At 39.3% G+C, this 27,800-nt stretch overlaps 1 protein-coding gene across 2 annotated transcripts in view; it reads right to left on the bottom strand.

Moving 5' to 3' along the window:
* Positions 1-27,800, bottom strand: part of PLEKHM3 (pleckstrin homology domain containing M3) — a 203,710-nt gene that overhangs the window by 105,699 nt on the left and 70,211 nt on the right. For both annotated transcript variants that reach the window (XM_004033125.5, XM_055379506.2), the window contains 2 exons: positions 18,632-18,777; positions 3,528-3,721 (listed from right to left, as the gene is read on the bottom strand). In XM_004033125.5, the coding sequence (XP_004033173.2) occupies positions 3,528-3,721; positions 18,632-18,777 (340 nt within the window). The remainder of the gene's footprint in view (positions 1-3,527; positions 3,722-18,631; positions 18,778-27,800) is intronic.

A 27,800-nucleotide genomic window follows, 5' to 3' on the forward strand; every position in this document is an offset into this window, starting at 1 on the left:
CTGTAATCCCAGCCACTCAGGAGGCTGAGGCAGGAGAATCGCTTGAACCCAGGAGGCAGAGGCTGCAGTGAGCCGAGATCATGCCACTGCACTCCAGCCTGGGCGATAGAGTGAGACTCTGTCTCAAAAAAAAAAAAAAAAAAAAAGTGTGGCTGGCTGGGTGTGGTGGCTCACACCTATAATCCCAGCACTTTGGGAGGCTGAGGCAGGCGGATCACCTGAGGTCAGGAGTTCAAGACCAGCCTGGCCAACATGGTGAAACCCTGTCTCTACTAAAAATACAAAAATTAGCCAGGTGTGGTGGCACATGCCTGTAATCCCAGCTACCCAGGAGGCTGAGGCAGGAGAATTGCTGGAACCTGGGAGGCAGAGGTTGCAGTGAGCCAAGATCGTGCCACTGCACTCCAGCCTGGGTGACAGAGCAAAACTCCGTCTCAAAAAAAAAAGAAAGTGTGGCCTGGCTGCAGGAAGTATGGACACCCCGGCAAAACTCTTGGAGATTATTTCACTAAATAGTCGTATTTCAGAATAAATCATCCCTGGTTGTTTAGTGGCTAGAAAAACAATTTTTTAAAATTACATTTTAATTAAATTTTTTAATAAAAAAGATTAAAAAAAAATTCAAGACCATCCCCCCTCAACTTACCCCTTCCCTCAAAAACCGTAAAAGTACTATTTGTTACTAGCACACTTTTCTCTGCCTCAGGTTTGAGAGAAATGGTAACCCTAAACAATATTTTAACAACATGTAAGTACAGGAAATCTAAAATAACAAAATTTAAAATAAAGCAGTGCTTCCTCAGTTTCTGTAGGAATCAATGTCTCATTGTTGGCTTGTAGGCAGACTGCTCCACCCATTTTATGAAACAGTCACATGGAGAAGCAAGCACTGTATAAGCAGAAACTACAGGCCTGGGCCCAGCTAGCTTTCCATCCACTCTCCCTTGCTCACTCCTTTCTTGACATAGCAGCAGGAAAAGAGGATTAATTCTAGTAGAGAAAATAACAGGTGGTGGCTTTTAAGTGGAATATTTTATCAAATATTTTTAAAGCCAGATATAAGAACAGTCTAGGATAAGAAAGTGATATTAATAACAATAATAGTATTTACTGTATGCTTACTATGTCCAAGCACTGTTTTAAGCACTTCAGTTGTGTGAACTCATTTAATTCCCACAAGGGAATGCCTTGAGAGCAAAGTAGTAATTTTTGCCTGAAGGGCAGAGTATTTGAGAGTAGAACAATATACTGGGTTAGACTTGGGCAGATCTTGAATTCTATACTTCTATTTTAAATAATTTATCTAATGCAAAGGTTGGATTGAAGAGGGAAGAAATGTTAGGCTAGTTAGAAGGACACTGCAATAGCCTTGAGATTCTCAACCAGGGTAGTTTATTAGAAGTAAAAAGGAGAGGAAAGATTTGAGAGTTATCTCAGAAACAGAACCATCTAAATTTTTTGGACTGATTTGACTGCTCTTTCACTCATTTGCTTATTCACTCAACAACTATTTTTGAGTGTTTTGGATGGGTCAGACATTACGCTAAGTGAAAAATAGGAAGGTAAGAAAAAGAAGACTCTGAAGATGATTCCCTCCCCAAAATTGGGCTACTAGCTATTACTCAGTGGTCTGAAGTGAAACAATATACATCCATCCCTCCCTCCATCTATCCATTCAGTACTTACTGAACACCTACCTTGTGCCAGGCATTGCATTATATAATGGTTATGAACAAGTCCAGGAAAGAAAAATATAGGGAAAAGGGAAAATGAAGGGGAAAAATGCTGTCTTCATTCTGATAGCTTTGGGAGTGCCTTGTTTCTAGAACTCCCATTTCTTTCCTGGTGGTCTGGCCATAAGGCACAGTACATGGTGGTAAACCACCAGACTGCTGGAATTGAGTAGAGATTCTTAGTCATCCATATGAGGAGAGGACCTTCTATTTAACTTCTAAATGTGTGCCCTGATTTGGCATATTTTAAGCAGAGCAAAACATTATACCATAAAGGTATCTAACATGATTCCTATGTAGAGATTTTAATATTGTCTAGAAATACAGGCACAAGAAAAATAAGCTCTGAGCAAAGCCAAAAGGTACTGAAAATAATAGAACATACTTTGAACATTAAAAATCTTGTATCTGGTTTAGTTGGTAAATTAGTTTGAGACATATAATTCTATTGCCTTCCAAGGAAAGCCCTGATCTTTTAAAATTAAGATCTGCCTAGACTTTATAAGAATAAATCCTGACCACTTTCTGTGCTTTCTGAAAAACAACTAGGTAATAGAATGACTACCACTGAGAAGTATTTTGCTTTATGGCAGCTGTCTTTTCATTATTATTTTATGAGAGCTTGTCTAGATATTATATATCCTTTACTATCTACATTTAGTTCTTTTTAGATGCCCGGGGTTATGTCAGTTTCTTTGGATCTAATTGGATCTCAAAACTCCATCACTTCAATACTTTCCAAAAGTTCTTAGGCAGGTAGGCTTACCTCCAAAAACATTTAACATGACTAATGCATGCTGCTGGTCATTTCTATTAAAACAAAAAAATTAAAAGGTATTTTTAGAGACTTATGAACGCCATCAACAATTATTTCAAGTATAAGCTAGTTTGTATATGCCAAGGGTGAGACTTTAAATGCCTATAAAATCTGTCTGTAAAAAAGGAATTTTATGAGAGCAGGCACATTTCACTTTCAGCTTTAAGGATCTGAGCCTGCTTTGGACTTGGTGTTCTATGAACTATGAGCTAACTAAGTTACGGGAAAGCAGCCTGCACCCACGGTAAGATGAAAAGGCAGAATCCTGGGCCTGTGCGTTTTAATTATAGCTCTTCTGCCTACATCATTGACCAAGTTTGGGTATTTGTTTCTGTACAGAAAATAAGATTTGAGGCCCAGACAGTGGCTCACACCTGTAATCCCAACACTTTGGGAGGCTGAGGCAGGAGGATCGCTTGAGTCCAGGATTTTAAGACCAGCCTGGGCAACAGAATGAGTCTCTGTCTCTATTCTTTAAAAATAAAAATAAAAAAATAATAAGTATATAAAATAAAATAAAATTTGAATAACCATTTACTTATTTCCCATTGAAAATGCTTTTTAGTTATGAACTATTTTAAATACGCTTATTTTTTGCTGATGAGAAACAGGAATTGAAATTGGGAAAAGTATAAAATACTACATAAGTGACCAATATAGATATTTCCATGATTATTATCTCAAATTAACATATTGGTAAGAGAAGCCTTCACCGTCCTGGGCACTCGATCCATGGGTGAAAGCCTTCAGTAACGGTGAATGTTATTTTCATTTTGCTTGGCTTAACCAAATGGGGACCTTGGAGTAAAAAAAGTAAGAAGATGAGCCCAGAGAGAGGCTGGCAGTGGAGAGGCGGAGGGAGAGCCACAAAATTAGAGGCGGTCCATGCTGGAAAGGCCCTCTGGAGATAATCTCACCACCCTCCGTGGGCGGGAAAGAAAAACAAACGGGAGCCGTCTGAGATTTATGACTCTTACCTGCGGCGGAGATCCTCTGCCACCGCTGCCCGGCAGCTGAACAAATAGGCTCGGAGCGACTTCAGCCGCTGCCGCAGCCGCAGCACGGCGGCCAGCGGCTCTGCGTGGTGGTACAGCATGGCGTTCTCCTGCTGGATGTCGATAAGCGGCTCCTCGTACACGTACTCCAGAAACTCCTTGGCCTGCTTCGACACCTACAAAACAAGCGTCCTCAGTCAGTCCTGGAGAAGCACCTGGCTCTCCACACCTGCTCAAACTAGGAACCATAGCTGAAATATCAAAGGAACACGATTATTTTCTCAATACAGACAAATGAAAAAGTCTGTAGTTGAATTAAATGTAAATTTTGACTTCTCTGTCTTCCAGACATTCAACTGTAAGCTAGGAAGGAATTTATTAATTCTGTATCTTGACTGCAGTGGTGATTATAGGAACCTACACATGTGACAGAACGGCACAGTATGGTGCCGTTATACTGACCTATTATACCAATGTCAACTTGCTGTTTTTTGTTTTTGATATTGGACCTTAGTTGCCTAAGATGTAGCCAAGGGAGGAAACTGTGTGAAAGGTACACAGAACCTCTCTGAATTGTCTATGCAATTTCCTGTGAATCCACAATTATTTCAAAATAAAAAAGGAATTAATTAAGAAGACTGTCTTAACACAAATGCTGATTCTTAAAAATGACATAAATTTATATGTGCATATATATGTATGAATATTCCATAACAGTTTTGAAAAGTAGCCACTTAAAAAATAGGTAAATCAAGGCCGGGTGTGGTGGCTCATGCCTGTAATCACAGCACTTTGGGAGGCTGAGGCGGGCAGATCACTTGAGGTCAGGAATTTGAGACCAGCCTGGCCGACATGGCGAAACCCCGTCTCTACTAAAAATACAGAAATTAGCCAGGCGTGGTGGCAAATGCCTGTAATCCCAGCTACTTGGGAGGTTGAGGCGGGAGAATTGCTTGAACTCAGAAGGCGGGGGTTGCAGTGTGCCCAGATCATGCCACTGCACTCCAGCCTGGGCAACAGAGCGAGACTCCATCTAACAAACAAACAAACAAATAAAAAGAGTAAATCATGTACATATTACAACATTCAAAAAGGATAAAAGGATATTATTTGCAGAATAATCTGACTGACTAGCAAACAAGCTCAAATATACTGCTTCAGTGACCAGAAAGGAGTTGCTCTTATTACAACTTTGAACTTCAGCTAACTCTAGCCAATATATCCATCCAATTCTGTATTCACCTCGAGTGGTAATCCATGGTAATCCACAAGACTATGAAAGTTCATTTTATAATGTCATTGTCATCAGTAGAAATAAATAGTACATGGAAACACAATGTCTCAGAGATACAGAGGGAGTGGCTTAAATAATGCATAACATGAGGGTAATTTTTCAGAATCTCTACATACCAATCACTGACAGTGAGATGTAGATTGGCTACTAATACATAGAAAGTTGGCTCAGTTTCTATTTATGGAAGATAAAACCTCTCTAAAAACTCTCTATTAAAATCTCTCTAGGAGCAAGGTTAGAATTCAACATTAAAATAAACAAAAAACTTTGCTTATTAAAAAGAAAATAAAAAATCTATGTTTCATATGGTAGGCTAGAAGTATATTAATAAAGATATATAGGATACAGTTCCTTCCCTCAAGTGGCTCACTGTTTAGTATGAGACAAATATTTAAAACAAAACCACATGTAACATGCAGCGTGTACCCTGTCATCTGCTACAAAAGAGGTATGGATGGGGCCCACTGGTAGCTTAGAGGAAGGAGAAATCAACTCTCCTGGTGGGGAGAGGGTTGGCAAAGCAGGTGGCACTGGATCTGGGTGTAGAAGATAAACAGAAATTCACTTGGTGAACAAATGCGGGACAGAATAGAGTACAACAGGCAGAAACAAACATAAAAACCCCTCTGTATGTATATGTCATAATTAAATGTATGACTATTATATGTTGATTATAAATTTCTTGTACATAAACATAAAATTCAATATGATCATTTTCTTATATTGCAAAGCTTATACCAAAGTTTATGTTCTTTATAGGAATGCAAAAAAATACATCATTTAAAAAATAAACTTCTAATTTTTTTCCTTATAAGCAATTATTTTTGAGGTACCTGTTGTGTGATCCTATAGCATCCTGCAGAGTTAGAGTTACAGAATTAGAGAAGTTTACAGTCTCTGAAAATCACAAAGAGGCACCTAGAATTAGCCAAAATCTTCAACTATCTAACCAGATTGGAAATAACAGTTATTCCTCACTTTTATTTTTGAGGCATATATTAATAGACACAGGTACATGCCAGATACTGTAGCAGGCTTAGGCATTCAGTGGAGAATAAAACAAACATGGCCCTGTCTTTAGGTATAATAGCCCACAGTTCAGTGGGAAAGAAAGAATTGGGTTTAAATATTTTATTTATCATGATTAAATATTTGTGATATTTAAATATCTTAAAATGAGGAAAAGACTGATGGTGTTTTGGGAAATGAAGTACAACCCACTTGAAACTGTTGCTAAAAAATGATGTATTGTACAATTCAATTAGTCTTTCTGGCTCTGTTGAGCAGTGTTTATATGGAGTCAGAGCCCTGCTGAATTAGGTTAACAATGCTACCTTTTAGTAGGTGAACAGAGTGACAGAGGGCACTGGCCAGTCTCCCAGGCCTTAAAAGGCTTCTCTCTTCAGGTGGTACTTAAGCCCGAAAGGAAGAAAAAAATCTTTTACAGAGAAAGTAAAAGCAGTGAGACAAATGGAACAGCAGCCACTGACATCAGTATTCATAAACTGAAATTACAAAAAACAAAAACAGAGCTCGTTTCAACCATGTCGGAGGCGCTGCCTTCACCAGTTGTTACTAGCAGTAGGCATATGGTGCACATCGCTACCGCTGCTGCCTGAGTACATGAACAAATCCCCACCACGTTCAGCCATTTTTGGCAGCAAGGCTGAGCACATGCACTCATTTTTGAGAATCAGCCACTAACAATCGGTGAGGGAATTTTTGAGAGAACTCAAAATCTGGCATGGCATACTATTTTTGCAAAATAGAGCATTGTATCCCCACTGATTTCCTAAGTTCTAAATGACCCTCCACACTGGCATGAGGATTGCACTCTCAAACTCAACTCGAATTAAAAATGTTAAAAAAAAAGTTACTTAGGAACAAAAGCCAAAGATATTCTTAGGTGATAAAGTTTATGTGAGAAAAAGTTTTTTTGTTAATATAAATATTACATGAATTATATGTGAACACTGACTATGTTCCAACTAAGAGCTAAGAGCTACTGTCCTACTTCTTGCCAACCAAACTATGAAAAACCTAAAAAGCCTGCTGCCATTTCTGATGTAAAGAAAAATTCAGTTGCTAGTCAGGTGCAGATGAATGAGCTCAAATGAATGGTTTCGGCTGGCACTCTTTTCCATGATACCACTCCATTCACATTAGTATTAGTATTGACCTATTAGTATTTTACCAAATAATATTTAATATTTATTAATTATATTCATTCTATTCATATGAACGAATTTCTTTCCATAGCTTTTGTAGCTTATAAACAGAACAGTTTAAGCTATAAGAACTCAACTCTGTGACGGTGATTGTGCTGCAGTTTGTGAACTGATCCTTTCTTCACAACCCTGCCATCTACATGATTCAAGAGAGATGAGAAGGAGGAATCCAAGAGGAAAGAGGCCTCCTCCCCTACCTCACATTCAGGAGGAGGTGGAGAAAATGGTAAAATCACATTATGATTAGCTACAAACTAATAATGATCAGATCTGCTATTTACACATATACATTTATAAGTAAACACATGTCACTTGATTTGAACATTATTAAGTGTCATCAGTATAGATTCGAACATAATACGACTTTTGTTACGCTAGTGACAGCCACTTCTTAAAAACAAAGTTCTTGAATGTTGTTCAGGTTTGCGTAATCCTGAGGGAGAGTGTTCTGGTATGCTCCCCCACAAAAATAGCCCCTGGTGATAATGTAATGGGGCAAAGGGAATGTTTAACCATAGATAGCAATTTGGAGATGACATGGTATTATGGTGGTGGTAGTGTGGACGTTGTTTTTATTAAAGGAGGAAAATGTATCAGAATAAAACATGAATAAGAAGGACTTGTAGAATAACAAAGACTAGTAAAGATAATCTAATTCAATCTTTGTCAACTTGTGTTCCAAGGAACACTAGTCCCACAAAAAAGATGTTTTAAGGTCCAATAAGATGTATGCCACACACCACTTTGTTTCCTTGGAGATTCAAAGTACAGCATGTTTGCATATTAAAACTGAGACATCTTGTACCGAAGAAAACCTGCTTAACCCAGCCACTTCTCAAAGCTATTTTACTACAGACAGGGCAGCTGTTGAGTGCTGCACATGATGCATGGGCGGTGGGAGTGTGGGAGATAAGATCCAGCCCGGACCCCCACTCACCAACCAGAAGAAAGGGCGTCTTTCTCTACCTTGCTGCATCCTCTTGCTAAGCTGTGAGTTTGCTGAGCTGTGTTCTGGAGGGGCCCTTTTCCAATTCCCATAAAGCTGGCCTAGCTGTGGCCCTCCTTTTTGCGTAACACCTACTAACACGAAAGAATTTGGTAATGCTCCATGGAATACACTTTGAGAAACACTGAACTAATCCACTGCCTGTATTTAATAGAAGAGAAAATTGAGTACAAAGAGCATAAGTAACTTATTTGTGGTCATGTCATGGTAGAATTAGAGCCAGAACTCAGATCCCTGGATACTCTGCTCTGTGCTTTTTAGCATTGTTTACATTCACAATTCTTATTTTTTAATAATATTACCATACTCTATCAGCTTATCACTCCATAAAAGAGTTTTCCTGTCCCTTCTCCATCTTACAGCAAGTAGGCTACAAATGAAGACTAACCTATAATGTAATTAAGCAGGACACTGACATGTAGGATCCCATTTGATTTTAACTTTAAAATAAAACTGAAGTTCAATAACATTTCATTTATACAAAAGTTACTTATTTGTGCAATTTATTTTATTTTATTCTATTTTAGAGACAAGGTTTTGCTCTGTTACCCAGGCTGGCTGGAATGCAGTGGCATGATCATAGTTCACTGTAACTTCGAACTTCTGAGCTCAAGGGATCCTCCCACCTCAGCCTCTGGAGTAGCTAGGTAGGACTACGTGTGCATGACACCACGCCTGGTTAATTTTTAAATTTTTTTGTAGAGATAGGGTCTTGCTGCTGCCCAAGCTGGTCTCAAGCAAATCCTTCTGCTTCAGCCTCCAAAAGCACTAGGAATATAGGCATGAGCCACTGCGCCCAGTCTATTTGTGTATTTTTTTTACTGTCTTTCTCCTTTCACTGGAATAAGAGCATCCATAAGGGCAGAAACTATATCCCCAGTGCCTAGAACAGTGAGCACAATAAATATCCAATAAATACTTGTTGAACAAATGAATGAATAATTTACAATGCTCTGGCCATAACTTTGAAGCATACACTCTTGCTTTAGACATAGTTCCTACAGCTTGGTTATTTGTTTCTAAGTTCATAACATATTTAGAGTCCATAAAGAAGAAAAGATAGCTAGAGGCAGCACGGATACAACATAAATGACAGCTGACATCCTAGCACCAGGGGAAGAGAGGCACCTACAGGAAGCTACAAGGTGAAAACAAAGAGCATACAACCCTAATTGAGGGCAACTTGGCACTATCCATCAAACTCACAAATGTACATACCTATATCTAGGAAGTTATCTACAGATAGTTTTGCTTATCAATGAAAAAAAATTATATTCAATATTATGTAAAAAGTTATTCATTGAATTACTGTCTATAATAGCAAAAGACTGGAAAAATCTAAATGTCCACCAAAAAAGAACTGGTTAGATAAATTAGTGTGTGTGTGTGTGTGTGTGTGTGTGTAAATATGCATGTAAAATTCATGAAATATTTTTAAAAATGCAAGGAAGAGTTTTATTATCTAAATGGAAAGCTCTCTAAGCACAGGGTGTATACTATATTGTCATTTTTGTATGAAAAAATACATGTACATAAAATATCTCTGGAAGGATACACGAGAAGGGAGTGTTTTGGTTGCCTCTGAGAAGAATGGGGTGAGTAAAAAGGAGATTATTTATGTATGTACGCACGCCCCCTTTTACTTTTTGAACCTTGAACTTACTGAAAGTATACTATATTCAAAAAAGAAGAATCAATGAAATATAGCAGTGCAAGGCATTTAGGGAAAAACAGCCTCAGTTATCCCATTAAACTCTCAAGTTATCTATCACAGGACAGAACAATCATTTACATTTATAATTCTGGTCCAGACACAGTGGCTCACGCCTATAATCCCAACACTTTGGGAGGCTGAGGCAGGAGGATTGCTATAGGCCAGGAGTTTGAGACCAGCCTGGGCAACATAGCAAGACTTTGTCTCTACCAAAAACTAATTTAAAAATTAGCCAGGTGTGGTGGCGTGCGCCTGTAGTCCCAACTACTCAGGAGGCTGGGGTGGGAGGAATGCTTGAGTGCCAGAGTTCAAGGCTGCAGTGAGTTACAGTCGTGCCACTGCACTCCAGCCTGGGTGACAGAGCACGACCCTGTCTCTAAAAAAAAAAAAAAAAATTCCAAGGCATTAAAAAAGTTAACTTTTAATATATATTTTCTTAAATAAAATATGACAGTTAAAATTTATAAAATTATAAAAGTAATATAATCCCATTACTGAAAATTTGGAGAATAAAGATCAACAGAGGAAAAAAATATCTATAATCTTACCACCGTAAAATAACCACTTATTGCTTTGGTAAAACATTTCCTTCCTGTGTTTATTCCCATTTCTATCATAAAAATTCATAGCCAAAATCATAATAAAATCAATTCTAACGGTAATACTTCTTAGTCCTGTTAAAACAGTCAGTGGGCTAATGGAGGAGAAATTAGGAAACCTTCAGTTTAATTACAATTTGTTCTCAGAATCTCCAAATGACTCTGATCAAGAGGTTTTTCCCATCAGTGAGCTTTTCCTCAGCTCCACAAGGGCAGTAGAGCTTGCTTTGAATACCTCTCAAGATGTAGAGATAGGAAATGGTTTATGTAACATGGAAAACCCCTAGCTAAATGGAATGTGAATATTCAAGCTAGGATACAAATAAATTGTTTTAAAACAAAACTAAGGGGAACTATTTGGAAGAGTTAGGGTTGTTTGATTTCCTTAACATCTCTTTGCTATGCTTGATATTTTTGATTAGGGGTATAGGGAAAGTTATCTTCAAAGAGATTTTATTAGAAAATGGCTATAGAAATTGAGGATAGGGTTTAGCACTTCCTAATCTTGGAGCTCAATTCAATCTTCAGTATAACACCAGAAAATAGATGAAATCCTGCTTTAAAAATAATTAGGATTATTAATACTCCAGAGGGCAGGCCAGGAAATGCTTAAGATGACAGATTTCATTCTGTTCTGCAAAACCATTTTTTTACTCTTTTAAATGGCTATTCAAGCCAGTCACGTACTTGCTATTAAGGATAGCAGGCAGATCTAACAGAACGATGTCTGGTCTTGGAAACTGATAGGTCTGAATTGATCCTCACAATTAGGAGAATTAAGTTAAATCCTGATATCTGAGAAAAGACAGCCAGACACTGGACTAAATGGAATATAGTTACTTAATGCCAATGAGAGATGATCCAGATAAAATCCACCAGGTCCACTTTTGCTTTAAAATCTTCCTTGGTCCACTAAGAACTTGGGAAGGAGTGGTCTGACAAAGGAGATTTTCCTCATGTGCAACACGGATGAAGCGAGTGTACCTAATATCTTCAATTACCTACCTATCCTCTCAAAATCAAATCTAATTACTTGAATGACCACCACAACAAAACATCCTGCTTTACAGAGAGATTTTAAGTGTCAATGATGGCTAAATTGGTGATTTCTGTGACCTTCAGAGCTCACTGCAAACAGACTCGGATCTCCTCCTCCATTTCATGCCATCATCAACCATGCTTGCCTTTTCATTTTTCTTATTCAGTGCCACCTTTTCTGCTTTTGCTTTACTAATTGGTGTGTATTCTGGTGGCAAGTGCCACACGCCTAAGCTCTCAATGGATCACAGGGCTCGGACTGCCTCACTCACTTGCTCTCTGTACACCTCTCATAGCTGTCAAAGCCCCGCTCCAAGCAGATTAATCCAAAACTTCTAAACCAAGCTCAACTATCATTCTTTCCCTCTAAATAAGTTTTTATCTAATACACACATGGCAAATATATTTATAGCCTATATTCAAAGTGTCAAGTACAAGAAGCAGAGGATAGAATGATAATTTTGTCTGGTAGAGAGGAAAGAAACAATCAGGAGAGGAAAAGAGGTTTTAAGCTGGGTTTTAGGATTTGCTGCTGTGGGTGAGGGCAAGAGGAAGACAAGAGGTGTGAAACAGCACGGCACGACAGGGAAATAGACGGATGGCTGTAATATTAATGAAGAGATTGGTGCTGGGAAACGGTTATGGATGAAGGAGCTAGGAAGGCAGGCAGGGACTAAGGATCACGAAGGCTAAGAGAATTGTATTTGTCCTGTATACAATTGTAGTCAAAGCTAACCATAACTGAGGGCTTATGATGTGCCACACCCTGTGCCAAGTGCTTTCTGTGAATCATTTAAGCAAACAGCAACCTTATGAACTCGGTTCTATTATTATTTCCATTCTAAAGGTGAAGAAACTAAGACTGAGAGAGAGTAAGAAACTTACTTAAGGTAAGATTAGGACTTTTCTTTTGAAATATACCAGCCAGAGAGTGATGCTTAAAGGCAGGAAGCGCAAATAGGAGGCTTCTGACTTCCTTCATGTAAGTGAGACTGAGGGTTTGAGTTAGTGTGGTGGAACTGGAGTACAGTGGAGAGCATGGCCTCAAGAGCTAAAATAAAGGCTTGGTTTTGCTAACTGCTTAGGCAGCGTAGGTGTGGCAGAGGGAGGAGTCCAGGATGTCTCCCACATCTGGCAGCGGTGACTGTGGGGCATTCACTAAGACAGATAATGTGCACTTGGGGGAACATCTGGTGAGTGTAATGTGATAAGGCCAATTTGGGAACTATTGAGTTTGATATTCCCAGGGGACAGGCTTCATTCTTTCATTCATTTAATATACATTCCTGCTTGTCTACTATGTGCCAGAACTGTGCTAACACACATTCCATGTTCCCAGAGAGCTCACCTTTATAGAGAAAATAGACAAGCAACTAGCTGTTATATAGATGTTATGATAATGAAAATAGTAACAGCTTCCATTAATTAAGTGCTTATCACAGTCATTTGCTAAGTGCTTTTCTTATATTACCCCAATTCACACAACTCTTTTAGGTAAATATGTGAAATTATGATGAGAACAAATTTGGTACACACTATGTGCTAGGCACTGTTCTAAACATGACACATGCATTAACCCATTTACCCAGCAGTAACTGTATAAGGCATTAATATCCTCATTTTACATATGAGGAAACTGACACCCAGAGTCTAAATAACTTGCCTAGGTTAAACAGCTAACTAACAAGTCACAATGCTAAGACTTGAGCTCTGGCAGTCTGGGCCCGTTTTACAGATTACAAAACTGAGGCTCTAGGAAATTCAAGCAACTTGCCCCAACAAATCAAGCATCTGATAACAGGTAGAGGTTTTAACTCCAAGCTCCTGCTATTAATCCCTTAATAAGTGCAATTCTCAAGGTCCACATGACACGATGGTGGCACGAAGGAGAGAGCCAGCAATGCAGTCAATGGGGAATGGTGAGGAGCAACAAAAAAGCTGTCACCACGGAGGACCTGCCTTCTTTAGCTCTCAAAGAATAAGCAAGGATTCCCTAGATGGATAAAAATATCTGGAGCACAGGTGGAAAGATGGTCACTAAACAAGAGAAGGGGTTCTTCTTTCTCTCAAGTTAGGAGGGAAAACAGGATAGGTACAAATATAGATAGATTTGTAGATATTCATATTCATATTTCATAACTTCATTTTTCTCCTTGAAGTAGGAGACAAGGTCATATGCTGAGAATAATTAGGAAGAGGCATCTTGAAAACAGTGAAGATTTGGATGATTATTGGGTAGAACTGGACACAGAGTTGCCCAGGGATATATTAGAAAAGGACATAAGCCAATTGACTACTCACAATTTTCATGTTTGTTTTATTAGACGCCAAAGATTCCAGGTAGGTGACAGCTCTAGGGCCCTTCCCCACCTACTTGCTCCCAGGTAACACAGTTACAATGAAAGTAAGTCTCAGACATCTGTTAGCAAGGTGGCATCAAAACAGACATACACACATAGACCAATGGAACAAAACAAGAACCCAGAAATAAATCCATGCATTTACAACCAACTCATTTTCAACAAAGCTGCCAAGGACCTACACTGGGGAAAGGACAGTCTCTTCAGTAAATGGTGCTGGGAAAACTGGATATTCATATGCAGAAGAATGAAACTAGACCCCCTCAGGATATACAAAAATCAAATAAAAATGTATTGCAGACTGAAATGTAAGACCTGACAAATAAAATGACCAGAAGGAAGCACTGAAAAAATGCTTCAGAACATTGGCCTGGGCAAAGATTATTTGGGTAAGACCTCAAAAGCACAGGCAACAAGAGCAAAAATAGATAGGTAGGATTACATCAAGCTAGAAAGCTTCTGCATAGCAAAAGAAACAACCAACAAAGTGAAGAGACAATGTACAAAATGGAAGAAAATATGTGCAAGCCATTAATCTGACAAGGGATTAATAACCAGAATACATAAGCAACTCAACCCAGTAGCAACAAAAATAAATCTTATTTTAAAACGAGCAAAAGATCTGAATAGACAATTCTCAATAAACACATACAAATAGCCAACAGGTATGTTAAAAAATGCTCAACATCACTAATCATCAGGGAAATGCAAATGAAAACCACAATGAGATATCATCTTACTCCAGTTAAAATGGCTATTACTCAAAAGACAGAAAATAACAGATGCTGGTGAGGATGTGGAGAAAAGGGAATGAACGCTCAGACACTATTAGTGGGAATGTAAATTAGTACAGCCACTGTGGAAAACAGTATGGGAGTTCTTCAATAAACTAAAAATAGAACTAACATATGACCCAGCAATCTCACTGCTAGATATATAACCAAAAGGTGGTAGATATGGAATCAACTTAAGTGCTCATCAATGGACAAATGGATAATGTGGTATATATGCACAATGGGATATTATTCAGCCATAAAAAAGAATGAAATTCTTGTCCAGGTGTGGTGGCTCATGCCTGTGGGAGGCCAAGGTGGGAAGACTGCTTGAGCTCAGGAGTTCGAGGCCAGCCTGGGCAACATGGCGAAACCCTGACTCTTTTACAAAAAAATACAAAAATTAGTCGGATGTAGTGGTGTGCACCTATGGTCCCAGCTAGTCGGGAGGCTGAGGTGGGAGGACTGCTTGAGCCCATGAGGTCAAGGCTGCAGTGAGCCATGACCGTGCTACTGCACTCCACACCTTGAAAAAAGAATAAAATTCTGTCATTTGCAGCAACATGGATTCTGTCAAATGCAGCAAATTCTGTCATTTGCAGCAACATGGATAGAACTGGAAATTAAAGTGAAATAAGCCAGCTCGGCCCAGTGGCTCACTCCTGTAATGCCAGCACTTTGGGAGGCCGAGGAGGGTGGATCACAAGGTCAAGAGATCGAGATCATCCTGGCCAACATGGTGAAACCCCGTCTCTACTAAAAAAATACAAAAACTAGCTGGGCGTGGTGGCACGTGCCTGTAGTTCCAGTTACTCAGGAGGCTGAGGCATGAGAATCACTTGAACCTGGGAGGCGGAGGTTGCAGTGAGCCGAGATTGCACCACTGAACTCCAACCTGGCAACAGAGCAAGACTCCATCTCAAAAAAAAAAAAAAAAAGAAAGAAAGAAAAGAAGGCAGGCAGGCACAGACAAGACAAATATCACATATTTTCACTCATATGTAGGAGCAAAAAAATTGATCTCATGGAGGTAGTGAGTAGAATGGTGGTTACCAGAGGCTAAGAAAAGTAGGGGGAAGAGGGGAATGAAGAAAGGTTGGTTAATGTGTATAAAAATATAGTTGGAAAGAGAAGTTCTAGTGTTTGATAGCATAGTAGGGCAATTATAGTTCATAACAATTTATTGTATATTTCAAAAATAGCTAGAAGAGAACATTTTGAATGTTCCCAACCCAGAGAAATGATAAATATTTGAGGTGATGGATACCCTGATTTAATTATTACACATAGTATGTATGTATCAAAATATTACATATACCCCATAAACATGTACAATTATTATGGATCAATTTTAAAAGCAGTCATACAGCCTGTTTCCATATGAAGCCCCTTGCACAGAAGGTACATTCAAGGCAGATGTCACAACATTCTGGCAGAAGGATCAGAAAAGCTTCTGGTCATATCAGGTAATTGAAGTATGTTATCTATTATGTGTGTAAGATGCAGGATCATAACAGAATCCTAAGCCTAGAGTGCTACTTCAGTAGGGAGTTAGATTCCTGGACTTGCCAAATTCTACTACCTTTTTTAATGCAAGGATAGAAATGCTGTACCATATAGCTAACCAATTTATATATTTTGAAGACTACTAGGTTGAAAATAAAGTCGAGATGTCCAATAGGCAATTAAAGCCACAGATTTCAATTTTAGTAGCAAAACTGGAGCTGCAGATAAAAGTAGGAATTATCAGCATAAGAATCCTGGTAGTTAAAATGATGTAAGTGAGGGAGATGCCCAATAGAAAGACAATAAAGTGGGAAACAAAATAATGAATCTTAAGGAAGCCCACTATTGAAGGTTTAGGCAGAGGACAAGAAATTAGAGAAGGTGATTGAAAAAGAAGAGTTAGAGGGAGGAGAACCAGGGGTGTGTTATCAAAACCAAGGCAGGAGAATTCAAAAGGAGTATGGTCCATCTGGTCAAATAGTGTATCCTAGAGAAGTCCAGTAGAATAAGAAACTGCCAAGGGTCAACAGATTTGGCAAAATTGCGTTGGAGAAGAGACAAGATTTGGCAAAACTGTGATGGAGAAGAGAGGAGAAGACCATGAATACAGGCAGAAGGGATAAACTTTCATATGACAAGTAATGTTTCTTTGGTGGCTGGAAGGAGGACAATGAGGATAGATGCGGATGTAGGCATGTTTATAGGTCAGTTGACAGGATTATTGCATAATCACCCCTATTTTCTCTACGAAGTAGAAGATAATGGCACTTCACAGGGTAACTTGGACTGGGTATTTCATCTCTTTAAGATCACAGATGCTGAAATAAAAGAATCTGATGAAAGCTACTGATATAAATGGAATACAACTTCAACAAGCTTCCAACATCACATCTAAGTACCTACTGGCCCCCATGGCTGCAGACAGCTTTTTTCTCTTATTCCATGCTCCAAGCAATAGCCAGACCCTCCTATTGTTCACGCAATTCCATCATTCTTACTGATTCAACCATATCATTCTAGCAATTCTCTCTCTTCTGGATAGTTTACATCAGCATAGAAAACATATGGTTATTTTTTCCATTAAAACAACAAAAAAAAAATCAAACCTAATTTGACCCCACTTCCCTCCAAGTTACTCCAACTTCTCTTCTTCCTTTTATAGCAAAACTTATCAAAAGAGTTGTCTATTCTTGTTTCTTGTTTCTCTCTCTCTATTCTATGTTGAACCCACTTCAATCAGACCTTTGCTCCCACCACTCCATTCAAACTGCTTTCATTAAGGTCACTAATTACCTTCACATTACTAAAGCAAATCGTCAGTTCTCAGTGCTCATCTTATTTGAGCTATCAGCATCTGTCACAATTCATCTGGAAACACTTTCTTCACGTGGCTTGTCAGACGCCCTGGGATCCTTCTACCTCACTGCTCACTCCTTCTTGGCCTCCTTTGCTGGTCCCTCCTCTTGTCTCTAGGCTCCTAAGTTGGAGTGTCCCCGTGCTCACTTTTCTCCTCTATTGACCTGCATTTTTATAGCCACTAAGCCTGCTATTTATACTTCCTGAAGAGCCTCCTTGGCTGTTAGCAGTTACTTTGCAAACCTATTAGCATATACCTGTGATTCTCACTTGCTCTCCTTTTTAAAAAACAGCAGTGCTGACAAAGGCCTGAGGATGGCTCAGTGTACTGTTCCTTGCTGTTGGCCCCTAGTCAGATGTCTTCACAGCTTCTCTCAAGGTTCTGGTTCTAGTTCCAAAGGCCTGGATTTGCTAGAAGACTGACCTTCACATGAGTAGGACCGCTACTCTACTATAAGAAATATCTCGGACCACACAGTGGCTCATGCCTGTAATCTCAGCATATTGGGAGGCCAGGGCAGGCAGATCATTTGAGGTCAGGAGTTTGAGACCAGCCTGGGGAACATGGTGAAACCCGTCTCTACTAAAAATACAAAAATTAGCTGGGCGTGGTGGCATGTGTGTGTAATTCCAGCTACTTGGGAGGTTGAGGCACAAGAATCACTTGAACCCAGGAAGTGGAGGTTGCAGTGAGCAAAGATCATGCCACTGCACTCCAGCCTGGGTGATGGAGTGAGACAATGTCTAAAAAAAAAAAGCCGACACAAACAAATGAACAAAAACAAAACAAAACAACAAAACAAACAAACAAAAGAAATATCTTGGATTATATAAGGCCTTGCCTAGAAAGATCACTAGCATGTTCATGTATGTATTATTTTCCCATTTTTATCTTCCCATAGTGTTGTAATGTTGAAGATAAGATCAAATAAAAAATAATAAAAGAGGCTCCTCTCTCTCAGAATTCTCTCTAGCACCAGAAGTAAAAACTGCTCTATATGTCTTTTTAAATGAGGAAACTAATAAGAGTCATAGTTAAGAAGCCTTTCAACTGTGAGATATATAAGAAGCATTAGGTAAGGTCTTGCAGCTTTTATGAGACTACCTAATCATATCTGCTTCAAATTGTTTGATCACCATCTTTATAATCCACCTGAGAACATATGAACACCTGAATTATTATTATTAAGTGAACTGAGTTTTTGTACCTACCTTATATTTTGAAGTATCCCAGTTGTGGACTATGCGTGCTGGGATGAGAAAGCTGTCATCCACGTGGCAGCTACTGCAGTAATACCACCCACTGTAGTTGCACACCTTGGCTTTCCCATTGGAAAGACCTATGGATCGCTGGCAGCCTATTCAAGGAAAAAGAAAGAGTCTATGATTGCTGCTGTACTTTTAACACTACATAACAAGGTTATAGAGCTCTAACATCACAGAACAAGGTTATATTTCATTTACCTAGTCTGCAACAAAAAAGAAGTTACAGAGAATAGAGTTGTACAGTTGTGTCCTCTTCTTCCTAGTCTGACAGCCTGTCCCTTCACTTCCTAGGGTATTGCTGTAAGGGTCATAAACTGGTCCCCTGTCTCTGGTTTCTTCTGATTCCATCTCTTCTGCATACAGCTGCCAGAGATCAGTCTCTCTACAACCTCGCCTTTATCTCCTCACTGCCCTGCTCAGAACTCCATTTCCACCAGGCACTTTGCTGAGGGCATCTCATACAGAATCTTGTTTAACCAGCACCACTTCTCTACGAGGAAGATATTATTAATTCTATTTTATAGATGAAGAATCTAAGATTTTTATGAGGTTAAGTATCTTGTCTGAGTTCACCCAGCCAAAAAAAGCCAGAGTTTGGATTTGGCTCTAAATTGGATGCTAAAATAATCCCCAAAACTGTTATGTAGCCTTCCTTTGCTTACCAAATCATTGTAAGGAATTTGGCCTCTGATTGGCTCCATCTCACTTTTCTAACTTTCCCTCCCACTACTGTCCAATGGGAATGTAATCACTTTATTCCAGTCAGAGAACTCTCCTCATTGTTCCCCAAATAAACACAGCATGCTTACTCCACCCTCCATATATTCACATGTATTACCTCTCCTTACACAGCACCCTCTTCTCTGCTCTTTACTTCAACAAATCTTGCCCAAGATTACTGGTTGCCTACAATGCCCTTTTCAGATCTAAGAAAGTCCATGACTCTGTGAGCACTGTCTTGGTACTGTCAGCGAACCTGGTAATAATCATAGCCCTTCCACAGGGAAGCCATTCGTTTTCTTTAGATAGGAAGAACTACCTTCTACTGAGTATGTAAATTCCATCACAATCATCCCCAAGGACAAAATCCTGGCAGATCCAGAACAGGTCATCAAGAATACACAAACAGCATCATTAATCTGACATTTCTGGTCTACAGCTTTCATTTTAGAAATCCTTCCATGTGGCCCATTTTATGGTTGGGTGCCAAGAACTATATGGATCAAAGAGATCTCGCACTAAGCCTATTTCATGAAGTGGGGCAAAAATGAATTACTCTTTCAGTACTACTACAATTACTACTACGACTATGACAACTACTACTAGTACTAATAATATAATGATCAGTGTTGTAACCCTTTCCATTACAAGGAGGTCAAATACATTTACTTAACGAACTACCAACCTAAGAAGATTCTGATTCACATGAACTCCATGAATCAAAGTATCACAAGACTCAACAGAACTTTCATTTTCATCACAAATAGAATGGCATCAGTAATTAAGCAGTTTCCCAGTGCATCCTCTAGAAAGAGAATTAGATCTCATTGTTTTTAAATACATGAGAAATGGGAAGAAGATAAGTAAATATATTAGTATTAGGCTTCCAGAGCTTGATCCAGTTCCTTTCTAGAATGGCTACTTCTTTACTATTGAGCAGCAAAAAAAAAAAAAATCATAACAAGCTCCTGTTCTTCAGACTGGCTGAGGAATGAGAAATGTGTGAAAGATGAGTTAGAACCAACACACATGTAGCTCCTGATTGACAAAGGAGATCTTGCCACAGTCACAGGGCTGTCTGTGAATGTTGGAATGCTGTTCACTGCACTCACTGACTGCATTACTCATTTGGCATTTAGCGCGTGCCTCTTTAAATTATCATGCCTTTTGATGGGCTTGTCCAACCAGGACCACACTAGAAACTCCTCAGATCTTTTTTTTTTTTTTTGAGACAGAGTCTCACTCTGTTGTCCAAGCTGGAGTGCAGTGGCACGATCTCAGCTCACTGCAAACTCCACCTTCCGGGTTCAAGCGATTCTCATGCCTCAGCCTCCCGAGTAGCTGGGACTACAGGCACGTGCCACCATGCCCAGCTAATTGTTGTATTTTCTATTTTTTTTTTTTTTTTTTTTTTTTTTTGAGATGGAGTCTTGCTCTGTCACCCAGGCTGGAGTGCGGTGGCGCGATCTCGGCTCGCTGCAACCTCCGCGTCCCGGGCTCATGCCATTCTCCTGCCTCCGCCTCCCGAGGAGCTGGGACTACAGACGCCCGCCACCACGCCCGGCTAATTTTTTGTATTTTTAGTAGAGACGGGGTTTCACCACGTTAGCCAGGATGGTCTCGATCTCCTGACCTCGTGATCCGCCCACCTCAGCCTCCCAAAGTGCTGGGATAACAGGAGTGAGCCACCTCGCCCGGCCAAATTTTTGTATTTTCAGTAGAGACGGGGCTTCGCTATGTTGGCCAGGCTGGTTTTGAACTCCTGACCTCGTGATCCGCCTGCCTTGGCCTCCCAAAGTGCTAGGATTACAGGCGTGAGCCACCACGCCCGGCCCAGATCTTTTTTTTATCCTCAGCACTTAACACAGAGCTTTACAAATAGCAGACAATCAATAAATATTTATGTTAAAGGGATGATAAACTGAGTACTATCTGGCACATGTACACTCACATAAACTGTATATATATACAAAAATTTTAATTTTCCATAGTGATTCCAAAACTGATCCTCTTAACCTGATCACCTGCTTCTGAAAACAGCCTTTCATTAACATCCCTGTTAAAATATGTTGCCCATTCTAAGAACTATATATTACCCATGTTCACATAGGAACCATGGAACTGGCTAGGCATAGTAGCTCACACTTGTAATCCTAGCACTTTGGGAGGCCAAGACCGGTGGATTGCTTGAGCCCAGGAGTTTGAGACCAGCCTGAGCAACATGGTGAAACCCCGTCTCTACAAAAAACTTAGCGAGGTGTGGTGGCATGGGCCTGTAATCCCAGCTACTGGAAGGCTGAGGTGGGAGGAGCACTTGAACCTAGGAGGTCAAGGCTGCAGTGAGCTGTGATCATGCCACTGCACTCCAGCCTGAGTGACAGAGGAAGGCTCTGTCTCAAAAGAAAAAAATTTTTTAAAAAGAAAGAAAGAATGAACTGTGGAACAGAGTTCAGTGGAACTTAATATATCCTAGACAGTCGGATACTGCTATTTCCAAAAATTAGTAGACAAATTGACTGAACACTAAAATGACACTGAGTAGAATCCAGTCCTTCCTAATGACTTAAAAGGTGACCATGATATTGCAGAAATTCAGGATCATCATTATAGTTTAAATTCCCACCAAAGAACACTAAAAAAAATTTTTTTTGATATAACAGACATCAGTAAGCATTTGCTGGATATTTATATATTCCCTAGTAGGCACTACTGGATTTATCTGTCTATAATTTTAATGAGCTTATTCTAATTTTCTGGATGCAACACACATAGGCAATATTAATATACACAAACATGCATTTTAAGAAAGCCTATAGCCTAAGAATGTTCACATCAACCGGGCACACAGATCCAAAGCTCACCATGCTGGGGGATCAACTCAGTTAACTAACTGAGTTAAACATCCTCGCAACTATGCACAGGTCTCCAGGCTCATAAAAGACAGAGAGGAGAGAACATGGATAGGGTCCATTCAGGTTTTAGTTTGGACAAAAGCAGCAGCACATAAACACCTACCTTTAGTCCTTGGGTGTCTTTACTTTCATACTTTATTTAGAACCAGGCTATCCTACTCCTGGTGCTGAAATCACCCTAATGACCCAGAAGTAGGTTTGAACCTGTCTGCATGCTCGGAACTACTTTAGGCACATGGTATACAGACCATCACTAGTCTAAAGGCAGGAAGCCTGAGTCTGTTCTTGCCTAGGCACCACTGTGACCCTGACCATCAAATTATCTAGGCCTTGCTTCCTCACCACAAAATAAACGTGTTAGCTTTAATTGGTGAATTGCCAAATTTGAGTGAGCAATGGAATTTTCTGCAGACGTTTGTGAGAAATATGGACCCTTCTTCCCACTGAGATGATTTGGACTCTGTAGATCTTGGGTAGGCACCAAAAATCTGCATTTCTAATGAAATGAGCATCCTCCCCCTCCCATCCTATCCCCAACCCACACGCGGGACATTGACGGGTAAAAGCTGAGGATTGCTCCCTGATTTCTAGGTGACCTCCAAGGTCCCTCGAGCTCTAAAATTCTGCTTCTATTCAACAAAAGTGCAGAGCGGGTGCAGACTGCTCAGTGAAAAGCTCAGAATTTGTCACACAGTTTACCCTCTAGGCTTCAAAAAAATCAATATTTTAGGTACTTAGTCAATTTCTAAAAAACTGGCTATGTAGAAACAACCTGACTTCATTTTACCAGTGTTTTTCCAGAGCATTCTTGTCTCCACTGGGAGTATCCTATTCACTTTAAAAAGAATGAAAACGTTTAACCCCCAAATCCAAAGTATTTCTATTTGAAAGAACACAGAATGGTTGGAAAAGAAGATTAGAGGCTAGTTAGTGGCCTGATGTAGATTCATTTTCTAAAAAACAACACATGCCATTTATTTGAAGAAGGAAACACGAGTTTTTTCAATTAACTGCAAGATTTCCTTTACTATCACAGTAGCAAATCATGGACTAAAAATGTCTGAAACAATTCCCCATAAAAATACACAATCTGGGATTTTACTTTATCATTGTGGGGTTTTTAACAGGGAAAATTTTTTCTTAATAATCACTGTTACAAAAAACCATTTTTTTAGAGGGTGCCAAAGCTGGACTCTGAAAAGCGACATTATGGGAAGAAAAATAGAGCTGTAAAGTAGAGACAAAAAATAATTAATTGAAATAACTAATTAGGGCTTATTTACATATTATATTTTTATGTACTTTCAAACAGACTTTTCAGCAATGTTTCTAAATTAAAGGGCATTTGTAGTAAAGAACACTCCACATGTTGGATCAAAGCAAATACATTCTTCCCAGACTCTTTTTGAAACTTTTCAGAGTGTATTCAATTCATAGGAACAAAAAACTATCTCACCAGAGAACCCACTGGCCTTTTTTTTATTATTGCTTCCCACTCCACTTCAAATCTTTAATGAACACATGCTCTGAAGAGCTTAGCCTCCCCTCTGATACACTCTTGGAAACAAATGTCACCATTTAACCAAAATCCTATTTGCTGCACGTACAGTCCATTTCCCAAATGGCCTTTCACTAAATACACCCAAAAGAATCTGTTGCTGGGGGTTGTGCAGAATTTTGGCATACTTCTCCACAAAAGCACCATCTTTCTTCTAACAAGTGTACCTAGTTAACTCAACTGGCTGCAGTTGTTGTTACTGAAGCTGCGATCTTGAGGAAGAGCCAGCCACCTTCTCTCTACTTTACGACTATTACCTTCAGTTCTTTCCCTGACCAGCAGTTGGAAAACTCATGGGTATAAGAGGGAAGAATGAGAAAGCTGTGGCTGGATCCAAGTGAATCTCTCTCACTAAGGAAGGACCTCATACAGTGCTAAGTGTGGTCAGTTATGCCACCCACTTTCCATCTCTTAAAGTCAGCTTTTACCTAATTCAGTAAGGTAAATCCAGTCTTTTGCATTTAGAAGGTAGAAACGCTCTAGGAAAAGAATAAGGGCAAATAAAAAAGAAAAGAAGGTGCCTTTGTAAAAGGAAGGAAAAGAGATAAAGAGGGTGAGAAGACACATTGTCATTTTCTCTGTAAAAACAGAAAAAAAAATCTGGTGAGTTTCACATCCTCTTTTATTTTATGCACTAAGTAGGGAGAGATGTCCACAGGAATGAGCAAGGGGACTTCCCTGTCCCTCCTTCCATCCCTCCATTTTCCTGGCTGGGGACAGTGAGCTGCAGTAAGCACTGTGTAAAATGTTGCTTGAAGGCCTAGACTTTGATCATATGCTCTTCAGACCAGATTTCCCAAAATGAAGAAAAATAGACATGCAGGTTCAAGGACTTGCTATTTTACAAGGATTAGGGGTTAAAGTCATAAAGAACTTAGCTTTCCTAGCTTATAGTCTCTAACCATTGGCTCATTAAGTAGTGAAATTTTGAACCTGTACTTTAAAAAATAAGGTATTACATTTGGTATACAATTCAAAGTCCTCCCTGGGATTAGCACAAAGTTGGGCACAGTGTTTAAAGAAAGGATTATTTGACACAGGGCACAAGCAATTTTTGCAATGTAGCTTTGAGGTCCATTAAAGGAAGTAGAGGCAAAGCAAACCTGGGCCCCATATTTGCATCCTCCACTGTCAGAGGGAACAGAGCTGAAATTTGAGACTGACCACACATGTGTAGTCTGAAGTTAACATGGTGAAACTGAAGCTATAGAATTCTACTTAACTGTAAAGTAGAAAGGGGGTAAAGAGTGAAGGACACTGAGAAACATCTACTCAAAAATCAGTGATCCAATACTTTTTGCATCCCAAGCATCCAAGTTATTCTGTCTTTGGGACAAGGTGGTGACCCATAAAGTAGGAGCTATCTGTTTAGCCATAAATCAATTAAGACATTAAACATTTGGATGGAGAATCAGGCACATGCCATTAAGTATACGTTCTGTCGGTTACAAAGCAAATAGTATCCACAGCATCTCAAATAAAACTAAAGGAACAATAGGGGAAATCCGGAAAAAATCAATTGTGTGCCACGTGTAATTGCTAATGCGGATAGTATGGCATGCAGCTGATAGTCTTTGGGTTGAGTTCATGGACTTTAGACTGCAACACTTCAAAATTATTTTCTCCATAAGCCTTTAAGTCCCTTCATAGTGAATTCTCTTCCCAGGAGTTGAAAACTTCACCGTTGGGAGGAAATACACATGCTCAAATAACAATCCTGAAATGTACTGATGGTTGTTTCCAAAGCTACACAAAAATTCATTTCTGTTCATCAGAATTTTTTTTTCTGATGGGCTTCGTTTTATGTTCATCTACAAATTTTATAGCAGTGAGAGATTATATATGAGAAATTGTCATTCCTTGTTGGCTGAAACTGACTCATAAAGTTCTGCTGCACAAGCCGGGTGTGGTGGCTCATGCCTATAATCCTTTGGGAGGCTGAGGTGGACGGATCTCTTGGGGTCAGGAGTTTGAGACCAGCCTAGCCAACATGGTGAAACCTCTACTAAAAACAGCATGGTGAAACCCCTACTAAAAACACAAAAATTAGCTGGGTGTGATGGCACATGCCTGTAATCCCAGCTACATGCCTGTAATCCCTGCCTCTCCTGGGGCAGGAGAATTGCTGGAACCTGGGAGGCAGAGGCTGCAGTGAGCTGAGATTGTGCCACTGTACTCCAGCCTGGGCCACAAAGCAAGACTCTGTCTACAAAAAAAAAAAAAAAAAAGAATAAAGTTCCACTGCACAGAGAGCTGACATGTTAAAAACCATGTTCCTACCATGGGTGACACACATTTAGATTAACTTCAGCTGGCACTTGTAGAATGGACTGCTGCTATAGCTAGGACAGCTCTGTCCTTAAGAATCTCATAGAAGTAAGTAACTCCTCCTAGACACACTGAATGTACCTAACCAAAGAATTTCCAGCCAGGCACTGGTGGCTCACACCTGTAATCCCAGTACTTTTGGAGACCAAGATGGGAGGATTGCTTGTGGCCAGGAGTTTGAGGTTATAGAGAGCTATGATCGCACCATGGCACTCCAGCTTGGGCAATAGAGTGAGGCCCCATCTCTACAAAAAAGTTTCTAAAAATTAGCCAGGTGTGGTGGTCTGCACCTGCAATCCCAGCTACTTTGGAGGCTGAGGCAGGAGAATACCTTGAGCCCAGGAGTTCGAGGGTTCAATGAGCTATTATTGCACCACTGCACACCAACCTAAGTGACAGAATGAGACCCTGTCTCTAAAAACTCTGTCAACACAACAATATGGCAAATATTATGTTTGTAAAGTATTAGTACTGTGCTGAGACACAGTGAATGTTCAATACACATTATATCTAGAGAGAGAGACAAGAACAGACAGATGCATGAAACAGAGATTAAAACCAACAGACATAAACTGTCCAAGACAGAGGCCATCTATGAAGTAGAATCATGTATTAGTAGATTATACTTGCAGAACTAAGGCAACCAGAAAAATAAAATCAATTCAGATGAGAAACTCCAATCTGAATACTAATTAGTTTAAAATGTAAAGCAATTCTATAAGCTGTTAGGAGTTATTTGGGTTTTCCCCCTCTGAATATTTAAATAGCTAAGTCAGCTTTGACACGTAGGACCTACGTTGTGTTAACAGTGCTAGAGGTACTATATTTAAATAAGAAATGAAGTGAAAATCACATGTCAAGTAATTACTGCTGACTGAAAATATAAACTTGCTAAACTCTACAATGTTTATTTAATCTCATGGAATGTTGTTATTAAGATTATAAATCGTGTGAAATAAATTAATAAATACCAAGTAGATTCCAACTCAAGTTGAGAAGTGTCAAGATTTATTGGTCTTTCAGGTAAACAATGATTGAGAACCTAAAGTCAATATTTAGTCAAAATTTATCTTGAAAGGCAATAAATCTTGATTTTTGCTAAAGCACATAAGTAAATATGTGCACCATTTTAGAGAATCTGATTGCTTTCTATGAAATATCTACCCCAAAAGTTGTAAGTATAATGATCTGTAATACAGATTTTCACTTCCCAAGACATGACTTGAGTTGTTGAGTTACTTTTAATTTTTCTTAGGATAAGATGCTTCAATACTGCTTTTATTGGTGTAAGATAAGTTTAATATTAATAATAAAATCTTACAAATTCAGCTTCTAGTATACTGAAATCAGTCTAAACTTAGTATTTTTTTATCCTGTTTTTTCCTAACAGTCTATGACTAGACTTTCTCATTTACTTCTATGTTCTTTCCCCAAAGTCTTTCAAGAAAACGGTAAGCAATTTAAAAATAAAAATAAATAAATAAGAACTAAGCAAATGGATAAACACATTATAAGCAAACACCTTATGTAAGACAGGCTTACTATAAGCCAGGCACTGTCATAACTACTTTACATACACACAAACGAACATATGTAA

This window comes from Gorilla gorilla, chromosome 11, assembly GCF_029281585.2.
Source record: "Gorilla gorilla gorilla isolate KB3781 chromosome 11, NHGRI_mGorGor1-v2.1_pri, whole genome shotgun sequence".
NCBI classification, from domain to species: domain Eukaryota; kingdom Metazoa; phylum Chordata; class Mammalia; order Primates; family Hominidae; genus Gorilla; species Gorilla gorilla.